Genomic DNA, 18,458 nt, shown 5'->3' on the forward strand with positions numbered 1-18,458 from the left:
AATAGCGGTTGCCATAAGCTTGGAAGGCAACCAAGGAATAAATCTGTGTACTTAATTACCATAAACAATGGTTGCATAGAAATGGAGTTTTATGCACATTCCCTTCTGTAATATGTCTGATATCAGAAGACACTTGACAATTCTTGTTCAATTATCTCTATTATTTAATGTGCTGTGAACTGCTCTGTGTAAATAAATTAACCACCCCAATTACTTTGAATTCATCCAGGGGAAAGACGTAATAGAAAACTGTGCAGAATTCTATATTGCGCCTAATCTGTGAGGAGCGGGAACAGAAGCCTCTACAGAGGCAGAGAGCGCAGGAACCGGCTGCGTGTCCTGCAGTCCTCTCCTCTCTCACGCACATCTGCTCGCTCACGCAATGCATTATGGGACACTGGACACAACACAGACACATCTGGCAAACAGCACAACAGTTCTGCTGATCAGACGGTTCTGAACAATGCTGGTACAGATCGCTTATATACAGAGCTCATGTAAAAGAACATAAGCTTTTTCTCAACAGGAATCAAGTTTTAAAATTCAGAGGTTGAGACCATTCCCGATCTGAATTCTAAAAGAGCATTTCGGGTTTTATTGTAGCACCTTGAACCCAACGGTATTTTACGAACTGAACTAAAATGATCAGTGACAGAGGTACAATTCCCACACACAACACAAGGCACACCTCCACCTGTGCCCAAAAAACATCACAACCTGCTCAGGCTGCCCTGATTATACTCTTCCCAAAAGAGTGAAAGGGCCAAACAGCTGACCTCAGCCATACAGGTATGCTGTGATTTCTCTAAATTAATTTTAGACCTGGCCAAGAAAGTAATTAAAAGAAAGGAATTAAGAACATACACTGATGACGCATGCATTTGCAGTTGAATGACCCAAGCGCACATGCAATCCCTATTTTTAAACAGCTCTGGATGTGTTTTTTTTTTTTTTTGGGAAATGGATTTTGTAGAACTAATCAACTCCCAGCTGTAATACAGCAGTAATATAGCAGTTTATTTTTGGGCTTGTCACCAGTGTTTGACAGCTGTAACCTGGCTTCCACTTGCTACTCCAGCTTTGCACCCAACAGTATCTGGACAGGAAAGCTTTACTGCACACACCTGCTGTGCTTCTGCTCGGCTCACCTGTGCTCTGGTCCTACCTGGCGTTGTGTCTGGGCTTGACCAACATACCTGGGTCAGTTTGCTGAGGGCGCACCTTGGTGCTCAGCTCAGGTAAAACTTACCAGCAGCTACGGTGGGTCACCTGCATATGTGGCTTGTATAGAGGACCCTTTAGCAGCGGGTAACAGCGCAAGGGACTTAGGCTGGTCTGAAGCTGGCTATGAGCATGCAGGAGGAAGACTAACACCAACCTTCCTTAGGACAACAGAGGTCAAAGGTCACTATCCCCACACAGTCCTGAAAGGCCTGGGGCGAATCCAGCAACAACTACACTGGAGATGACAGATATGGCCTTATAAAGCAGCCATCTCTGTTTTTAAATATGCACACTACACTACTGTCTAAATTCTGTTTTAATACATACAGATGACACCACACTCTATATACACCTGCATACCAATACTCTCTGAATATCTGCATCTGTTTAACTACGTTGAATTTTAACAAGGTCCAAATATGGACTTTCATCATGCAATAAAACTACAATAATCTAACTGGTGTTTTCAGTGGGTTTTAAGATATCAGTGACAAACCTTTTTACTACAGTCACAATAGACTCATTACTTACAGTCCTATATATTTTACGCATACTGTGGACACTGAATACGTGAATGTCTGTTGCTTTCCTTTATTATTCAGCTGTAAAGCGCGTTTCTTCTTTAGTAAATCTTATTTTTAGACTGGGTATAAATCTGGTTAAGGTGCTTTTGCTATAAAATGATTCAAGAAAAATATCTTGCGAGGTATTGCTGCCTTATCACCTGGGGGAAAAAGGCCCTTCAGACAGACACAATGCTACTCGCTGCTACAGGGTCGGGGTTAGGGGGGGGGCTGGGGGGGGAGAGGTAAGCAAACACAAAACTCAGAGATGGATGTGATAGGGCTAAAATGTGGAGAGGAGGCATGTGAATCCAGACACTTGTATTATTATTTTTTTTTTTCCTAGCCAGACCTGCTGTTGTGGAAAAAAAAGAAAATGAATATATATATATAGTTCAGTATCAGTAACGGGATGCTATTCTGAAATTTCAGTGATTGACTCAATGAAGCCTTCCCTCTTGGTTTGCGCAAGGATTCATGTCTTTACAAGACTTTAGCCAGCCAGATCTTCTCTTTTTGGCCAATCGGTCCAACAGTGAAGATCTTACTTGTTTTGTGTGTCTGTGTGTGTGTGCGCATGCGAGAGGGCGTGTGTGTGAGAGAGAGTGTGTTTATATGTGTGCCTCACATTATTTTTTTTTTTTGTCCACCCCCACCACCACCCCCCCAACCCCACCCCCCCTCCTTTTTTTCCCTGCTGCAGCATATCAATGAAGCCCAGATATGTATTCCGGCTCTGCATGGCTGAGCTCCCTGTTCAGTAGTAGCTGGCTCACAGGCGGTATCAGGGCTAGTTATCGTTTCCCATGAAGGTTCTCTTATCACCGGGGCCCAGAGAGGTTGCCGCCAAGCGGACCCTTTTCATTTCCCCGGCAGTTTTTTCCACCCAACATTCAGGCTTCAAAGATTCACACTTCCCAAACTCTATAAGAGTTTGTGAACGCTCAATTTGCCAAAACTGTTTACAGTGTAATTGGGCTTCGTACCTGTGTCCATGAGATAGCGTAGCCTCCTCTCCACCCGCGACGCCCGCGCGTCTATCTGCCTCTGCTCGCTCTCCAGAGCAGCCAGCTCCCCCACAACATACTGGCTGGTGTCTTTGAAAGCCTTCTGCGAGAGAGAGAACAAACAGGAGAGAGAGAGAAAGAGAGGGAGAGAGAGAGAAGGAGAGAGGGAGAGAGAGTGAGAGGGAGAGAGGGGGGGAGAGAGAGAGAGAGAGAGAGGGAGAGAGAGAGGGAGAGGGAGAGAGACGGAGAAAAAGAGAGAGAAAGAGGGAGAGAGAGAGAGAGATGGAGAAAGAGGGAGAGATGGAGAAAGAGGGAGAGAGAGAAAGAGGGAGAGAGACAGAGAGTGAGGGAGAGAGAGAGAGGGAGACGGAGAGAGGGAGAGAAAGAGAGAAAAAAAAAAGAGAGCAAAAAGCATTTAGACAGTTTGGTTTTAATTCTTCTTTATTAAATCTGAAAAGAGAAGAAAAAAGTGCTCAGAACTGATTTAGTTTAGAAGTGCAGGAGGCTTTTTTTTTATTATTAATTTTGATTTATTTTTTTTTTAATTATACTTGAATGGGAAGGGCTGATAACAGATGTTTTTTTATTGTTATTGTTTAGTGTTTTGTTTCTTCTCCTCGCGCTCCGGGCTCGGCCAATAGGAGGCAGCGATGGAGAATGAGGGGACGGAGCTTGCGGCTGCCGATAGGGAGACCCCCCTTTCATATTCCACCAGCTCATCCCTCTCTTCTCATCTGTGTACCAGGCCCCCCAAACAAAGGACCAGCTTCTCTCCAAAAACAATGCATCAGAAAATTCTATTGTTTTTTTTTTTCTTTATATAAAAAAAAAACAGGATTTTTGGGGTGTGCGCTTTCTACATTTATCAGGTGTTTTGGGGTGCCTGGGGGACCCGTGTGGGACACTGCACTCCCTCTTTAGAGTGGTCAGGGCTGCATTTCCCGCACTAATATTTGACTAAGCCGAGAAGATATTAATACAGAAACAGGGACACTTATCAGCGACTGAGGGGGCCCAGGGGACATCCCAAAATCTGCCACCCCTCTCGCTGTCCTAAAAAACGTCACAGCACCCTTCCGCTGGCTTCTGTAGGACTGGCCCAGCTGGGATCATTAACAAAAAGGACCGTAATTAAAATGAACACCCTTTACTGCAGGGCTGTAATACCAGACATCTCTCCTCCTCTCTCACCCAATCCTGTGAGCTGTGGGCTGCCCCCTTCCTACACCCTACTCTTGCTACTTACTATTCTCAGGAGGTGAAGAAGTCATGTTTATTTAAACAAATTCACAAGTAAAGATACTTTAAAAAATTTATATATATATATATATATATATATATATATATATATATATATATATATATAAAATACACACATATACACACACACACATACACACATATTTGTGCTGATGTATCCTATTTTTTAATGGGAAAAAGGAATTTTTTTTCACCCAAGCCAGCACTTTTTCTGGTTCCTTCCTCTCAGCTGTCTGTCAAAAGTGGCTTGCTCCCTGCGGTCTATCAAATATTTCCCTCACAAATCAATTTTACACATGATCAGCCTATTCCCCTACCGAGCAGAACCTCCCCGTTAATTAAGTGAAGAAATTACCATATATATTATATTAATGCAAACATCATTCAGCTAGTAATTCAGGGCTGATCTGGATAATGGAAAGGTTGAACACCCATTAACCCAAGCCAACAAAACGGGCTGGCTGGGAGATTCTGCCGGCTCTCCTGTGACCTCCTCTCTCTGCAGGCAGGCTCCCAGTATCTGCCATAGTAATAATTAAAATCATCCTGCCAGATCAATACAGGAAATCTCTTTGTTGGGGGAAGGAGAGGAGGAAGAAGAAGGAGAAGAAGAAGTGCCTGACAGAAATATCTAAAGGAAAAAAAGGAAAAAAAAAAAATTGCAGTTGAAGACAGGAGTATTTCTTTAAAAAAAAAAAAAGGATTTTTTTTTTTCCTTTTTCTAATCTGACAATTATCACGAGCGCACAGGCTAATTCGGACGAGCTGGCCTCTTAAGCTTTTCCACATTGCAGATCGACATCATAAAAACCTCCACGCCGCCTCCTTTTTCTCTGTGTTTTTTTTTTTTTTTTTTAGAGGGCTATGTCCAAATATGACCAGGAATTATCAACAATCTTGGAATAAGAAAAAAAAAAGAATTAAATATGCATGAAGTACTTCATCTTCAGATGCCTTGCGCTCTGTCTCGCTGATTGGCTCCGTCTCTTCGTTTGCTCTCTTTGAATCCTCAGGCACTGATCTTTGCCTTTTTACCTCTGGAAGAAAAGGACAGGGGAAAACACACTTTAACCAGGTTTATGATGAATTCACACCCAGCCGGTCCAACCTGTGGCAGCGTGTGTGCGCCAACAGGGGTATTTCAGCATATTAAATAACTCTGTTATTTACAGTTGTAAGGTACTGGTGTTAATCACATTTCCATGGAATTCACAGAGGCAGTGACGTCAGTAAACCCACAATCACTCTCCGCTCTCCTGCTGCCTCTGGGACACTGGAGTCAATAGGATGGGGGCAGGGGGGTGGGACTATATGGGGGTAGACTTGCATGTGGGGGTCGGGGTTGGCCTGTCAGTGGGGGGATTGTAGTGAAGGACAGAACAGCTGGGAGCCATCCGCATTTCAACGCCACTGTGTAAATCCTCTGACACAAGAAGGGAGGGAAAACTACCAAACAACATCAACAAGTACTAACGAGAGGCATGCTGACTGATTGTATCACTCCCCCGTTACAATGGCAGCATAATTAACATCTGCTTTTCAGCAGGGAGCAGACTCACACCGGGGAGGAGAGTCCGGGAGAGCAGGGCGGGCAACAGGTTTCCACATTCCAGAGGATACAACGTGTGTGTGTGTGTTTGGGTGCGTGTGCGTGTTTGGGTGCGTGTGCGAGAGTGAGTGAGAATGTGTGAGAGTGAGTAAGTGAGAGAGTGTGTGTGTGTGTGTGTGTGTGTGTGTGTGTTTGGGTGCGTGTGCGAGAGTGAGTGAGAATGTGTGAGAGTGAGTGAGAGTGTGTGTGAGAGAGTGTGTGTGTGTGTGTGTGTGTGTGTGTGTGTGTGTGTGTGTGAGTGAGTGAGTGAGTGTGTGTGTGTGTGAGAGAGTGAGTGAGTGTGTGAGAGAGTGAGTGAGTGTGTGAGAGAGTGAGTGAGTGTGTATGTGGCTGAGTGTGTGTGAGTGAGTACGTGTGAGTGAGTAAGTGAGAGAGTGTGTGTGTGAGTACGTGTGTGAGTGAGTAAGTGAGTGAGAGTGCGTGTGAGTGAGTGATGAATGGGCGGGACAGTCACTCTCGGACTGTACAGTGGGCTGGGGGGATGTATGTATTTGAAATGCTTTAATGAGGTGATGGCTGGTTGTGGATTAGGGTTAGTTGGTGAGGAGTAAGAAGTTTTTCAGCCCCAGTGAGCTGACAGCAGCCCAGCAGCAGCTCTGAGAACGTACTGGAAAACTTTAAAACTGTGGAACAGGACAATTTACATCCAAACCCCAACACCGGGAATGAAAATTTCATATGCTTAGACCGTGATGTCAATTTACATTACATTATTGTCATTTAGCAGATGCTCTTATCCTGAAAGACTTACATAAGTTACAATTTTATCTTTTTATACAGCTAGTACCTTGCCCAAGAGTTCAACAGCAGTGCCCCAGTGGGGAATCGAACCATCAACCTTTCGGTACAACACCTGCTCCGTATCACTATGCTATACTGCTACCCAGTTTAACACTAATTCGACCACATTCTTATTAGAGACTTCCCCTGGTAAGGCTAAGTTTTTATACTGATATACACACATTGGCAATACAGGAGAATCAAAGGTGGGTCCAGCTTGCCAGTCTGGCATTAGTGAGTGGTGGGCCCAGGGGACAGATGTGGGGAAACTCTTGAACTCTCATCTCTCGTTCCTCTGTATCACTCTCCTAGTTTAAATGTATTTGCCCTCTTCTTAAGGCCAACAGCGGAACAGTGTTGCAGCTTCAGCTTTGATCGGACGCAGCTCAGACAGTCCTGTTGCTGGGCTGCTGGTTGGAAAGGGACAGACTCCCTTTGCTCTGAGGCGAAAGTAAAGGACAGTTTTTATCTGATTACATCTGACACAGAACCACAACCGGCCAGAGCCCCGAGTAGCCAATAAAATCCAGACGGACTGAGAGCTGCCCCACACCCTGCTGAGGCTCCCTCTCACAGATGCCGACAGAGCTCACTGTGAGGAGGGAAGTGGCTCAGTAAACATGTGGCCTGGTAAAGGTCTGCAGTCTGACCGCATGTGAGAGCAGAAGCCAGGTGTGCTACAGGTGTGAGAAAGGAGCTTGCTGAGAAAGGATCTGCTGCAGGGCGTAAATTAGATGTGTAAAAGGACTACAGAATAAGGTGCAGGATGTATCAGTGCCATGGATGAGGCAAATTCATAATTCAACATAGAACAGTAACATGTGGAATATGAATATGGATTGCGCATGGCAGAACATGGGTGTTGAAACTTCTGTCAGTATTGAGGGTTGGGGAGTCCGAGAGTTCCCCTCCGGGTGAGGAGAGGGGCAGAGGGGCGGAGCACAGGTGCAGGACGGGGCCTCACCTGGCCTGGTCTCCACATACTGGCTGAAGGACTTGAGCTGTGTTTTCCTGACTGCAGACTCCTTGTTGAAGACCACAGGACTGCGCAGACGCTCTGACGCTCTGCGCAGACGCTCCGCTCGCACGTCCTCCTCGTTACCCTGCAAAGGGAAGAGAGAGAGAGACACACACAGGACAAATCACACATTCAGCGTCTGAGCTATCCCACCCCGAGGTTGAAAAAACACAGTCATTTGGCTTGGATCGGCGACGCTGTACTGCTTCTGTGGGACTTCGCTGCCTCCTTTGCTCAGGGGAAAAAAAAAAAGTGCAATTAAGTTGACTTTCAACAAAACCCCAGCCAGAAAATTTATTCTGATTATGCAAATTAAAAGCGCTATTGTTTTCAAAGGTAACACATGTCGCAGCTCCACGCTGCATCTCCCTATCAAGTTCATTCTGAAATGCATTATGCGTCAGCAATGAGCCAAGCCGAGTGGAAACCGCAAACAGCTGCTTAGAATAACATTTTCAACATTAATGGCAGAGGAAACATGTAATAAAGTTCCCGATTAGCATACACGTTCCACAGCATGGCGCGGAGTGGAAGACGCTGTCACCGCCAGTGATCGTTCTGCTGCGTGTTCACAGACACCGGGGCTAACAGAGCCTGGCACATCAGACCGGTTTATACATCAGAACAGAACCAAAACGGCCCTCCAACTGGACTGATCTGGAGGCCATCAAAGCTCTGAGCGTCCAGCCCTCTCATGTGTGACTTCAAATGCTCTTAAGATACTTAAGCAGATACTGTATGCCTACTCAATGAAAAAGCTGTTATTTGTAATTAGTGCCTGTTTTGTTCTGTGTGTATCAAGCAAGCACATGCCAGGTGGTAACTGCCTCCGTGTATCACTGTCAATTAGCAGATGCCCTTATCCAGAGCGACTCTACAAGGCTGGTCTATAAATGCATCCTCCAAAAAGCCTTCACTAGGTTTCATACTCTTATGAGCAACCCTTGGTACCATTTATAAGCAGAACCACAATTGCTGGCACAGGCCGGGGCCCTGTAGACCACAGCACAGTTAACACAGGAGGTCAGAGCTGAAAAGTTAACGCTGTCACTCTGACAGCTCAGTCCTCCAGAGAACCCCCTTCATTCTCCTCATGTTAATGTTCAAAGAAAACAAACCAAATTCAAAACAGAATTAAACTCTCCCCGAGGACAAGCCCCGCTAATACTCCCCCCCCCGCCTTTTCTCACACACCTGCCCCCCCAACCCCAAATAAGCCCCCCCCCCCCCCTAATACCCCTGGTTACAGCTGATAGAGGGGACATCCAGTCGGCGTGATAAGCCAAAAATCAGCGTTGGTCTCCTTTATCTATTACCGTGATTGTTATTATTACTGTTAGCATTATTTTGCGAAGGTGTTTTAAAGTGAATGGGAGGGAGGTTGGGGTGCGTGACTAATGACGTGACCCTGCTGAATGCTGCAGGCCGTTATCAAGCCCCTCCAAGGCTGTGGCCCTCCTCTGCATAGACACAATCGCTAATGAGGAGGCTCTTCTGCGCCCCATTCTCCCGCCTCAAGGAGCTCTGGGATACCCAATCCTCCAGGGAGGGAGGGAACAGTTTATCCTTCTTTTGCAAAAGAAAACACTGAAGGCCCTCATTTGCAAATCAGCCCAAAGTATTTTCATTATGGTTTGTTTTAGCAGGTTTGAGGGGGGGGGGGGGGGGGGGGGGGGGGGGGGGGGGGGGGGGGGGGGTTGGGGGTGAGGTTCGCGAGAGGAGGAAACGAGAACAACAGAAGAGAGAAATTTTTTTTAAATGGAAGAATAAAAATACGGCGATCAGAGCGTGGAACGATTGGACTGCTTGCCGTGCTCTCTCTCCTGCAGCACCAGTCGCTGTCGGAAACCGTCAGAGTGACGGAAACGTCTGAACGGCCTCTGCAGTTCGCTCAGCTCGTTCCCGTGACAGCGCCGGGCTCTGTCTGACAGCTCAAACCCGGGTGCTCAGCAGAGAAAACAAACTCTGCTGCTTCTTTAATCCTGCTAACGCTTTAAAATATCAGAGCGATTAGCCCAACAAATCCCACTCGGAGGCTGCTCTAAGGAGGAGCCGGGGACCTCCCTGCAGACAAACAGCGTTCCCGGGAGGGTGGGCGGGACGTCAGGTGGACTTGGCTGGCACAGGGACCGGGCGGAGCCGAAACCGGGCAGAGCAGGGAGAGGGCGGGGCCAGGACCGGGCGGAGCAGGGAGAGGGCGGGGCCGAGACCGGGCAGAGCAGGGAGAGGGCGGAGCCGAGACCGGGCAGAGCAGGGAGAGGGCGGGGCCAGGAGCGGGCAGAGCAGGGAGAGGGCGGGGCCAGGACCGGGCAGAGCAGGGAGAGGGCAGAGCCAGGACCGGGCGTGGCCGGGACCGGGCTGAGCAGCACGGCCACTGAGAACCTGCCTGATGTGACTGCCCTTTGTTTCATGGAGGAGAGTGGAGGTCCTCGCTGAGCTGCTCTCTTCCATCGCTGACATGGGAATGCGGCAGAGAACAGGGACCAGAACACCGCGGGGCACAGAGCAGCCTCTCTGAGATACAAGCCCAGGCGCAGGTCACAACACAGAGACATGATTCACTTCACGATGGATTTTACTGGGGAAAAAAATCTATGGCTGCAGCCGCCCATATTTGGCAAAGGCTTCGGGAATGATGTTGAAGGCCACTGTAAGACATTCGAAATCAATTAAACAGATGTCACGATTGCTAAGCTGCCCGCTGACTGTCGATACGCACACAGTGGCCGGGATGCTGCCTGGGCTCGATTCTGAAAAGGTCACAGTCAATATGAACTTCTGCACCGCTCTGAGCACCATCATTATTCCTGCGCACGTACAGGGGCTTCAACAATCTGCCGTCTTTACCCAAAATGATAATACATAAACTGTGTTATTTGCAGTCATTAATCAATATGGCATGTAGCGTTTTAACCCTGAAGGCCTCACTGATGCAGGAGTTCAGAGCCGAGGGCTAACAGAGACGGTGAGCATTTGGGAGCAGGTTAGAGTTACCTGGAGCCCTCAGAACTCAGGGCTGCGCTCACGGCAGAGACGGTGAGCGCTCTGGAGCAGGTGAAAGTTACCTGGAGGCCCTCCTGCTCCGGACTCTCTCCGGGGCTCTGAGGCGAGGGGGAGGAGGAGGAGGTGAAGGGGGAGGAGCTGCTGGACTGAGGCCGCACCTCCAGCGGTTTCTTCACCTTCAGGTCCAGGTGCCTGCTGTTCTGCACACCTGTGGTGGGAGGGGAGAGGGTGATGCTGTGAACAGGAGCAGCAGCAGCAGCACACTGTGGCATCAGAGGAGAGGCGTGGTCACACAGCACAGCACAGCACTCTGGGCCAATGAGGGAGAGGGACGGCGATGAGCTCACAGAGAGTGGGCAGGTCAGCAGCTACTGCAGAATGTGACACGCAAAGGCAACTGAACTTATTCCTCCTTTCAGATTTCATATATATTTAATTATTCTCCCATATTAAGTATATCCAGTGGTTTATCCTGAATATTTGAAAATTTGAACAAATATAAAAATAAATAATAATATAGGTAGCTTCATTTTAAAATGCTTTCAAAACAGTTATGCCAGCGCAGCTCTGATGGTGGCCCTCCCTGTCCTCCAAACAGCCTACGCTCTGAAGCCATCATTCCAGAACCCGGCGCAATTCTGTTCCACAGCCGGTAATCCCACCCAGGCCCCTGATGCCAGGGAGACCCTCTCTCCCAGCTGCTCCCAGTACAGTGCCCTGAGGGAGCACGGCACCCTGGAGTTCACTGTTAGACAGACTGAAAGTGAGGACTGGTAGCTTCTAGTAATAGTGGATCAACAAGTACTATAGTGCTATCTAATGTTGAACTCTCTAACGCAGCGCTCTCTGATTCACACTGTCTTCTCTGGCCCTGCTGTACCAACAGCACCCCTCTCTGCATCAAAAATAAAGTGACAAATGACAAGCGGGAAAAATAAGAGTGAGGAAAGCAGGGACCGCAGAGATAGCAGCGCTTCAAAGGAAATGCACAATTCTTTCCCTCCTTTTTTCTTCCTTCTGCAGTCAGATTTATCTCACATCTGCAGGAAAAGTGCAGCGGAAAGCAATTAGTTCCTCACAATATTTCCACAAATGTGAAAAATGTCTTTCCGCAGATATGAATTACTACAGGGAATATGTTGCTCGACTTCCGATAAAAACTTGTTAAAAATTTTTAAATAAAACAAAAAACCTAGATCTCCCCTCCGCTAAGTGTTACTATGACTACAGCAGAATCAGTCTACTGTCTGACGCAAACATGGAGAGACACATATCCACAGGTAAAACCTGCCCAAGCATGGGTCATTCAGGCACACCAATGCACCAACGACCTGCAAGGACAACACTGACAGCAGTCAGGGACCCAGGCAAGACCCACTGACCTTTGACCTTTGACCTTACGCAGTTAGAACACGTTTACTCGACGTTGTTTACTGGCGCAGAAGCTGGCAGGTTCATTCCCGCAATTTCGTTGGGCCCCGCCGCGCAATGACAATAAAGTCTGTTCTGATTTACACTGATTTTACTTTGCAGCATTAGCGGTGGTGGAAAGGTATGGCAAAAACTGCACACACAGCGATGGGATGTGGCATTGTGGGTAGAAGCAAGCAGGAAACATGCATCAGATGGGCAACAAGCCGGGAGGAGGGGTCAGGGGTGGGATGCAGGGCGGGGCAAGGCCCCGGGCGAGATCACCACACAGAAAGCAGGGTACAGTGGAGCACAGCATACCACACCATTGTACTGAGTTATTTACCAGGAGCGGCAAAGTCACTGATTGGGTTAGTAATATCATCTCCTTCCTCTAGGTAGGAGCAGACAGGAAGTTCTTCTGGGTTAGTATCTACAGCATCAACGGCAGCGGTGGCCACAGAGGCACCATCATCATCATCACCATCATCATCATCACCATCATAACTCTGCTCTTCCTCAGCCCTCTCCTCCACACCTGCAGGAACAGAGACAGACACTGCAATCCACCAGCCCCACAGTGCAGAGAACGAACAGAAAATACGCTCATTCGTCCAGAGTGTCACAAGAATGCAGGAGAGAATTTAGTAAAATTAGTCCAGGGAAAATGTGAGTTCAGAGGATAACAGCTACCACACACTATACAGACGGCACATCTGTGCCTTGTAGTCATTACTTTGTACTGCGCACCATGATTCCACAATACTAACACCAGCACAGCAAAGAGTGTCAACAATTTCCTGTTGTCTGAGTGGAAAACTCTATGTAGCCCTCCTCACCTGATTATACTCACAACTTTCTAAGAAACAGCTTGCATGCAAGGCAAGCAGAGAAAGCACCCGTGGTCCTGGCCAGAGCATTTTGTGATCTCTTCATATTGTTCTTATTCAGTAAAACAGTCTGGAGTAGCTAAAAGACTTCTCACAGCTAGTCATACTGTACCTCAGCAGATCAAAACTCCCTAAATACCCATGAAGAACCCATACTTGAGGGATGAAAGTATCGTAAAACCACTAGCGCATGAATAAAACTGAATAAATACCAGGAAATAAGGTTCAGATATCTGACATGCAAGGTCCTCCTATTTATTGCTCTGCTTGCGTATGAGTCGTTTAATTTGAAAAAATTGGCATTTTATGATACAGACATGCTGTACAGTTCACCTGGGTAACAGTAATTAAACATGCTCAAGGTGAGAGAAACTGTAAAGTTTGCAGGCAGCCGGGTGGTTCATCAGCTGCCCAGAGTTCCGAGCAGAACACGGAATCCCGGGATTATGCGTTCTGCAAGACAGACCTTATGCAACATGCCTACAGCACTCTCCCTCAAACTCAGGTTTTAATGAGTCCGGTAATTAGCAAATTCAGACACCAGAAAGCCTAAATAAACCCAACTTTTCCCCTTTTTTCAGGGCCTGTGTTTTTCTCTGACATGTTTCTTGGGTTATGTCTATTTAATTTCAGGAATGCGGGAGTGTGTCAGAGTAGGCTTTGGGATCCTTACAGAAATAAGGAGTCAGATTTGGAGAGTGAAAAATATGGCCAGATGTGAAAGACAGAGGAGAATATGGACAGGTAAGATCAAGAAAACAACAGATGTAATGAGGTAAATGTCCCTATTGAGTTATGATGTTTAGCAGATACATTCCTATAGATATGACACTCTCCATTCATGATATTCGATGAGATTAGTTATGGAATTCATATCTGTGCATAGCTACATTAAATCCTAAAAATTACATGTTCTATATAAAGCCCTTAAACTGATAAAATAACGACTTAAATAGACTGATGGACCAGGTATTGAAAAGCCTCAATTTCAGTAAAAAAAAAAAAAAAAAAAAAAAAGCGCATCGAATCCTCGGGGCTGAATTTTGGGTCTAGCTGAGGAAACTGGTCATTCCTCTGTGCCAGTGATGTCATGTGTCTGTCTGTGCATGTGTTGAGGGTTACATGAATTCAGAGTGAATGTGTACACATCTCCGGACTGTGTGAGTGCATCAAAGGGGGGGGGGGGGGGGGGGAGACAGAGAGAGAGAAGGCGGGAGGGAGAGAATGAGGGTGCGAGAGAAGGAGGGACTAAGGGAGGGAGAGAGGTAAAGAGTGAGAGGGAGAGAGGGAATGAGAGGGAGAGAGGGAGTGAGAGGGAGAGAGGGAATGGGGGGGGTGGTCTCTGCTCTGTCCCACGCGGCCGCCTCACTCACCTCCTGCCTTTGGCCTTCCCTTCGCCCTGTCTGTGGCCGCGTCTCCATAGAGGGGGAGGTCTCCCATCCTGACCCCGGACCGGGCCTCTGCGATGAGCTGCCGAGCTCGCTCTCTGAGCTGCCTCCTGCGCTCCTCGTCCTGCTCCTGCCACAGAGAGACACCCGCGCTGAGGAGAGCCGCGCTGAGCAAACCAGAGCCACGCTGAACAGAAACAGAACCGCGCTGAGCAGAAACGGAACCGCGCTGAGCAGAAACAGAACCGCGTTGAGCGGAACCAGAGCCGCACTGGCCCCCGCTGCGGCCTGTCACCCCTCCACCAACCACCCCAGCAACCACTCACCATAGCAACACATCAATTACATCAATGAAAGAAAGCATGTGTTTGGGTCTCATATCGACGTGATGATTTTATGGATAGCATTATAATCTGAAATAACCAGGACGTGAGTCCCTTTACAGACCATACTGCTGTCCATACAGATATCAATCTGAACGCAACAATTCCATGAAACCGTCTTAGAAATACTTGGACGCATATTTATATTAATGCATATATGCAAACTGCACTGTTTAATTTACACAACATACACTGCATAATGTAATGTGTCAATCTCTCATTCCAAAATCTAGAAATGGTGCGATGAAAACTGTTATGACATCATGAAAGGAATTAATGAGCACAAATGTCTGTTTTGGGCCCCACAGTTCAGTGCTGTAGGGCTACATTACACCTAGCTCTTACCCAAGGGGATTTCCATAGCTTACATATTTCTTAACATATCTATTTAAACAGCCAGAAACAATTTGGATTGAATGCACTAAAGAACACTAGTGGCTCTCCCAGGACTCAAACATACCACCTCCTGGTTACAAGCCTAGTTCCCTGACCCCTCTGACATGCTGGTGTGTGGGGCTTTCTGTGTGAAGTCTTCTGCATTTCCACTGTGGCCAGCTTCACTGGCAACTGCATTAAGAGGCTGAAGAAGCCTGACCAAAATCATCTACTTTAATGTGCAGCCATTTTAACCATGGGGGCTGAGGTGTCTGTCTGTTGGAACAGTGCCTTGTATTCCTGAGTACACTCTTTCTCTCTCTCTCTCTCTCTCTCTCTCACACACACACACACACACACACACACACACACACACACACACACACAACACAAAGTTAATGGCTGCTATGAATCTGGATGGTGAGGCATTATAAGGGAAGCTATATTTCTCGGTTTCCCTGACTTCTTAATCTCCATACTCCGCGACGCGGAAGGCTTTTCGGCACTGGAGAACCCAGGCAATTCAGCCTGAGCATTAACCATTACCAACACAAGCACAGGAGAACTAATTAGCTACATTTCTCCCATTTCCATGTAAATTGTTTGTTTGTAGCAATTGTTTGGGAACACAATGAGCTGAGATGCAAATCAATGAATGTGAATACCATCCTTCTAATGGGAGTCTGTTTATAACCATTAGCCCAGAGGCTGTAATTCAATCCTCAGGGGCTAAAGGCAGATTTAGCTCAATTTGAAGCTGCGCAAAGGGGCAGGTTACAGCTTACAGCTCACAAAAAAAGCAGGGAAAAGGCCCTAAAGTAAACAAACTTTGTCACACAAGAGTCCCCTGAGCCTGACTGACACCGGGCCCATTCCCCTATCAGATTGGGCTCCATTGACCTTTGGGCTAATGTGTCCCGGCAAAGTGTGCACAACGCAACCGTCCGTGTCTTTGAGTGTGTTAGCGTGCGTGTGTGTCTGTGCACCCCTGAACGTGTGTGTGTGCACATGCGTGTATGTACGGCCGTGGACACCTGTGTGTGTGTGTGTTTGTGTGTGCATGTGTCTGTGCGCATGTAAGTGCATCTGTGTAACTGTGTTCCTATATGCGTGTGTGTATGCTGTGTTTATGAGTTTTCATGCAAATGCAAATTTGAGAGTGTCTATATAGCCTTACCTGTGTGTTTCCTTCTGTGTGTGTGTGTGTGTGTTCACACCTTAGCTACAGTTCAACCTTGCAACCTTATATAAGACTTTCTCACACACTTGTTGCAACCATATCAGTGATAAAGTTGTTTAAAAAGAAAAAAAAACAGAAACCAATTAGTTTAAATCAATTTCAAGTATCTGAAGTATACATATATTCTTAAATATATACTTTGCAGGTTGTATGATTTGCATACCTTTGCAAAACCTTGCTTATTACAGTTGTCTACATGCAAACATGTTTTATTCACAAGACCCAATTAAAAGAGCTGAAATTTGTCTCAAAGTTTACCCTACTCTATGTTCCCATAACACTGCCTACACAAGAGGCTCATTTTACATTCAGAAATAAAATCACAGCAGATCCAAAGAAACACCAAAACGACTGATATTTTAAATTCTTAATAAAAGTCATGATCTGACCAGCGAAACAAAGCGTCTGCAAATAAACTGAGATAAATAACCGAGCATTTCAGCCAAACAGAACAGGGATTTTAATCTCAGTCTGATGAGGCAGCACTGCAGAATAAATAACGGTGCTGCTTGTTGTTAGCCATATAAAAGCACCTGTATGCAACACTCTCCCCTCTTCATACTCCACACTCCAGCATCTCTGATCACTGCTCTGCTGCTAATGTCCCGATGCTGTTTAGTCCCTTTAGATTAAAGTGATCAGAAGCTCCGCCCGGCCTGTTCCCACACCTCACTGTGGCCTCCTTCTAACACCCCCCAAAGAGAGAGAGAGAGAGAGAGAGAGAGAGAGAGAGAGAGAGAAGGTGCAAGGGGCGAGAAAGAGAGAAAGAGGGAAAATGAGAGAGGGAGATAGAGAGGTGGGGGGGAGCGAGCGAAAGAAAGAGAGAGGAAAAAACTGACAAAAAAAAAGAAAAGAGAACGGGGCAAAGTTTTCATTTCACCGGAACAAGAAAAGAAAATCCGGGCCCTTTGCTAAATCTCTACTTTATCCAATTGTTCTTCTCAACAGCCTGTCTTTTTCTCCCCCAAAGGCCTTGAGGAAACAGAGTGAGCTGCCGTTGGAGGCGGGTCTTTGTGCTGGCTGCGGAGGCCGGTGACTGACACCGCTTTCAGACCAGAGTGACGGCACGGATTAGGCAAGGTGAATCGGCACAGAAGCCTGGGCCCCAAGACAGCTTCAAACGATCCCAGAGCTTTCAGTGCGAGGCCTTCTCTCAGTTCTAACGAGATGTACAAGGTCGGTAAACGGTACAAAATGATCCGTGGGAGAGTTCAAATGTTTGCCAGTGCACACATCATGTACTACCTTTTTTTAAAACTGATCTTTGTTTCCATATAAGGACTGAAAAACAGGGAAAGGGGCTGCTTCTCTCTTCTCGGGTTTTCTGAAAACAGGTTAGTCACTGCAGTTTCATACACGTCACACAGACATAAAAACCTCTCATCAAATAATAATGTCTCAATTTAGCATCTCAACCGTTACGAATTCTGATCACAAACAAGCTGTAACTAGTTTTGTTCAATACGCATTCCATAAAAAAATCCCACTTTCCTGTTCCTATCAGTTCTGTTCAGAGTGCCCCTGCCTCCCCCCCCCCCGCAGTGCTGTACCTCACTTCAGGTTTGTTTCACCACGTTTTCTGAAATCTGTGAAGAGAAAAACAAAAACCTGAGAATCTGGCAGCCTTGCAGACAGACCAGCACAGAGAGGTAGGAGACGCAGCCCCGCCCCTCGCATCGTTTGACAGGAAGTGACACTCTGTTATTAGCCATTAGAGGAGAAAGAGAAATTCTCTGCCAGTCCAGAGGCAAGGATTACCGCGATGTACCCTATTCACCGGCCATGGAATACGCAGTGAAAAGCAGCGGGGGGTGGGCCATGTTCCTGTGCTGTCACTGAGAGGACCAGGGTGTGCTCTTGTCAGGGTGAGCAGGATTTCAGAGGAGGGCATGAAAAACAATTTTAGGCGTGATCTTTCTCAAGCTCATTTCACCTTTTTTTTCCCAGCTACCCCCAACCCCCCCCCCCCCTCGTCAGACATTTATGTTCTCCTGATGTGCTGCCGCTGTCTGCTGCAGGGTTCTGGGCCCGGGAGCCTCCAAACGCTTGATCATGCAAAAACGGGGAAGACACACACGGCACAGTTCTGCCCTCTGCGCACTTTAAGAGCTCTTCTTTACAAACGTCAACAGTAATATCATTATTACATGCATTACATTATGTTGAGCTGTTGTGGATGTCGCATTGGCATCAAGGCAATTGCAGAAAATGCTTTATGCTTACATTCATTCCTGTACATTATGCTTTACAGTATCCCTCCTGGCAATAGCTGTATGTGTACTCTTTATAGCGCTGTTGCCTTTTTAGT

General features: G+C 46.9%; 1 protein-coding gene across 4 annotated transcripts in view; it reads right to left on the reverse strand.

Annotated features, from left to right (window-relative positions):
• ehbp1 (EH domain binding protein 1) overlaps window positions 1-18,458 on the reverse strand; it is a 131,026-nt gene that overhangs the window by 27,361 nt on the left and 85,207 nt on the right. For 3 of the 4 annotated variants that reach the window (XM_036546481.1, XM_036546479.1, XM_036546480.1), the window contains 6 exons: window positions 14,138-14,282; window positions 12,221-12,412; window positions 10,527-10,672; window positions 7,408-7,546; window positions 4,994-5,091; window positions 2,774-2,897 (listed from right to left, as the gene is read on the reverse strand). In XM_036546481.1, coding sequence (XP_036402374.1) covers window positions 2,774-2,897; window positions 4,994-5,091; window positions 7,408-7,546; window positions 10,527-10,672; window positions 12,221-12,412; window positions 14,138-14,282 — 844 coding nt within the window. The remainder of the gene's footprint in view (window positions 1-2,773; window positions 2,898-4,993; window positions 5,092-7,407; window positions 7,547-10,526; window positions 10,673-12,220; window positions 12,413-14,137; window positions 14,283-18,458) is intronic. The other variant, XM_036546482.1, reaches the window with a different exon arrangement.

This window comes from Megalops cyprinoides, chromosome 15 (genome assembly GCF_013368585.1).
Source record: "Megalops cyprinoides isolate fMegCyp1 chromosome 15, fMegCyp1.pri, whole genome shotgun sequence".
Classification (NCBI taxonomy): Eukaryota; Metazoa; Chordata; class Actinopteri; order Elopiformes; family Megalopidae; genus Megalops; species Megalops cyprinoides.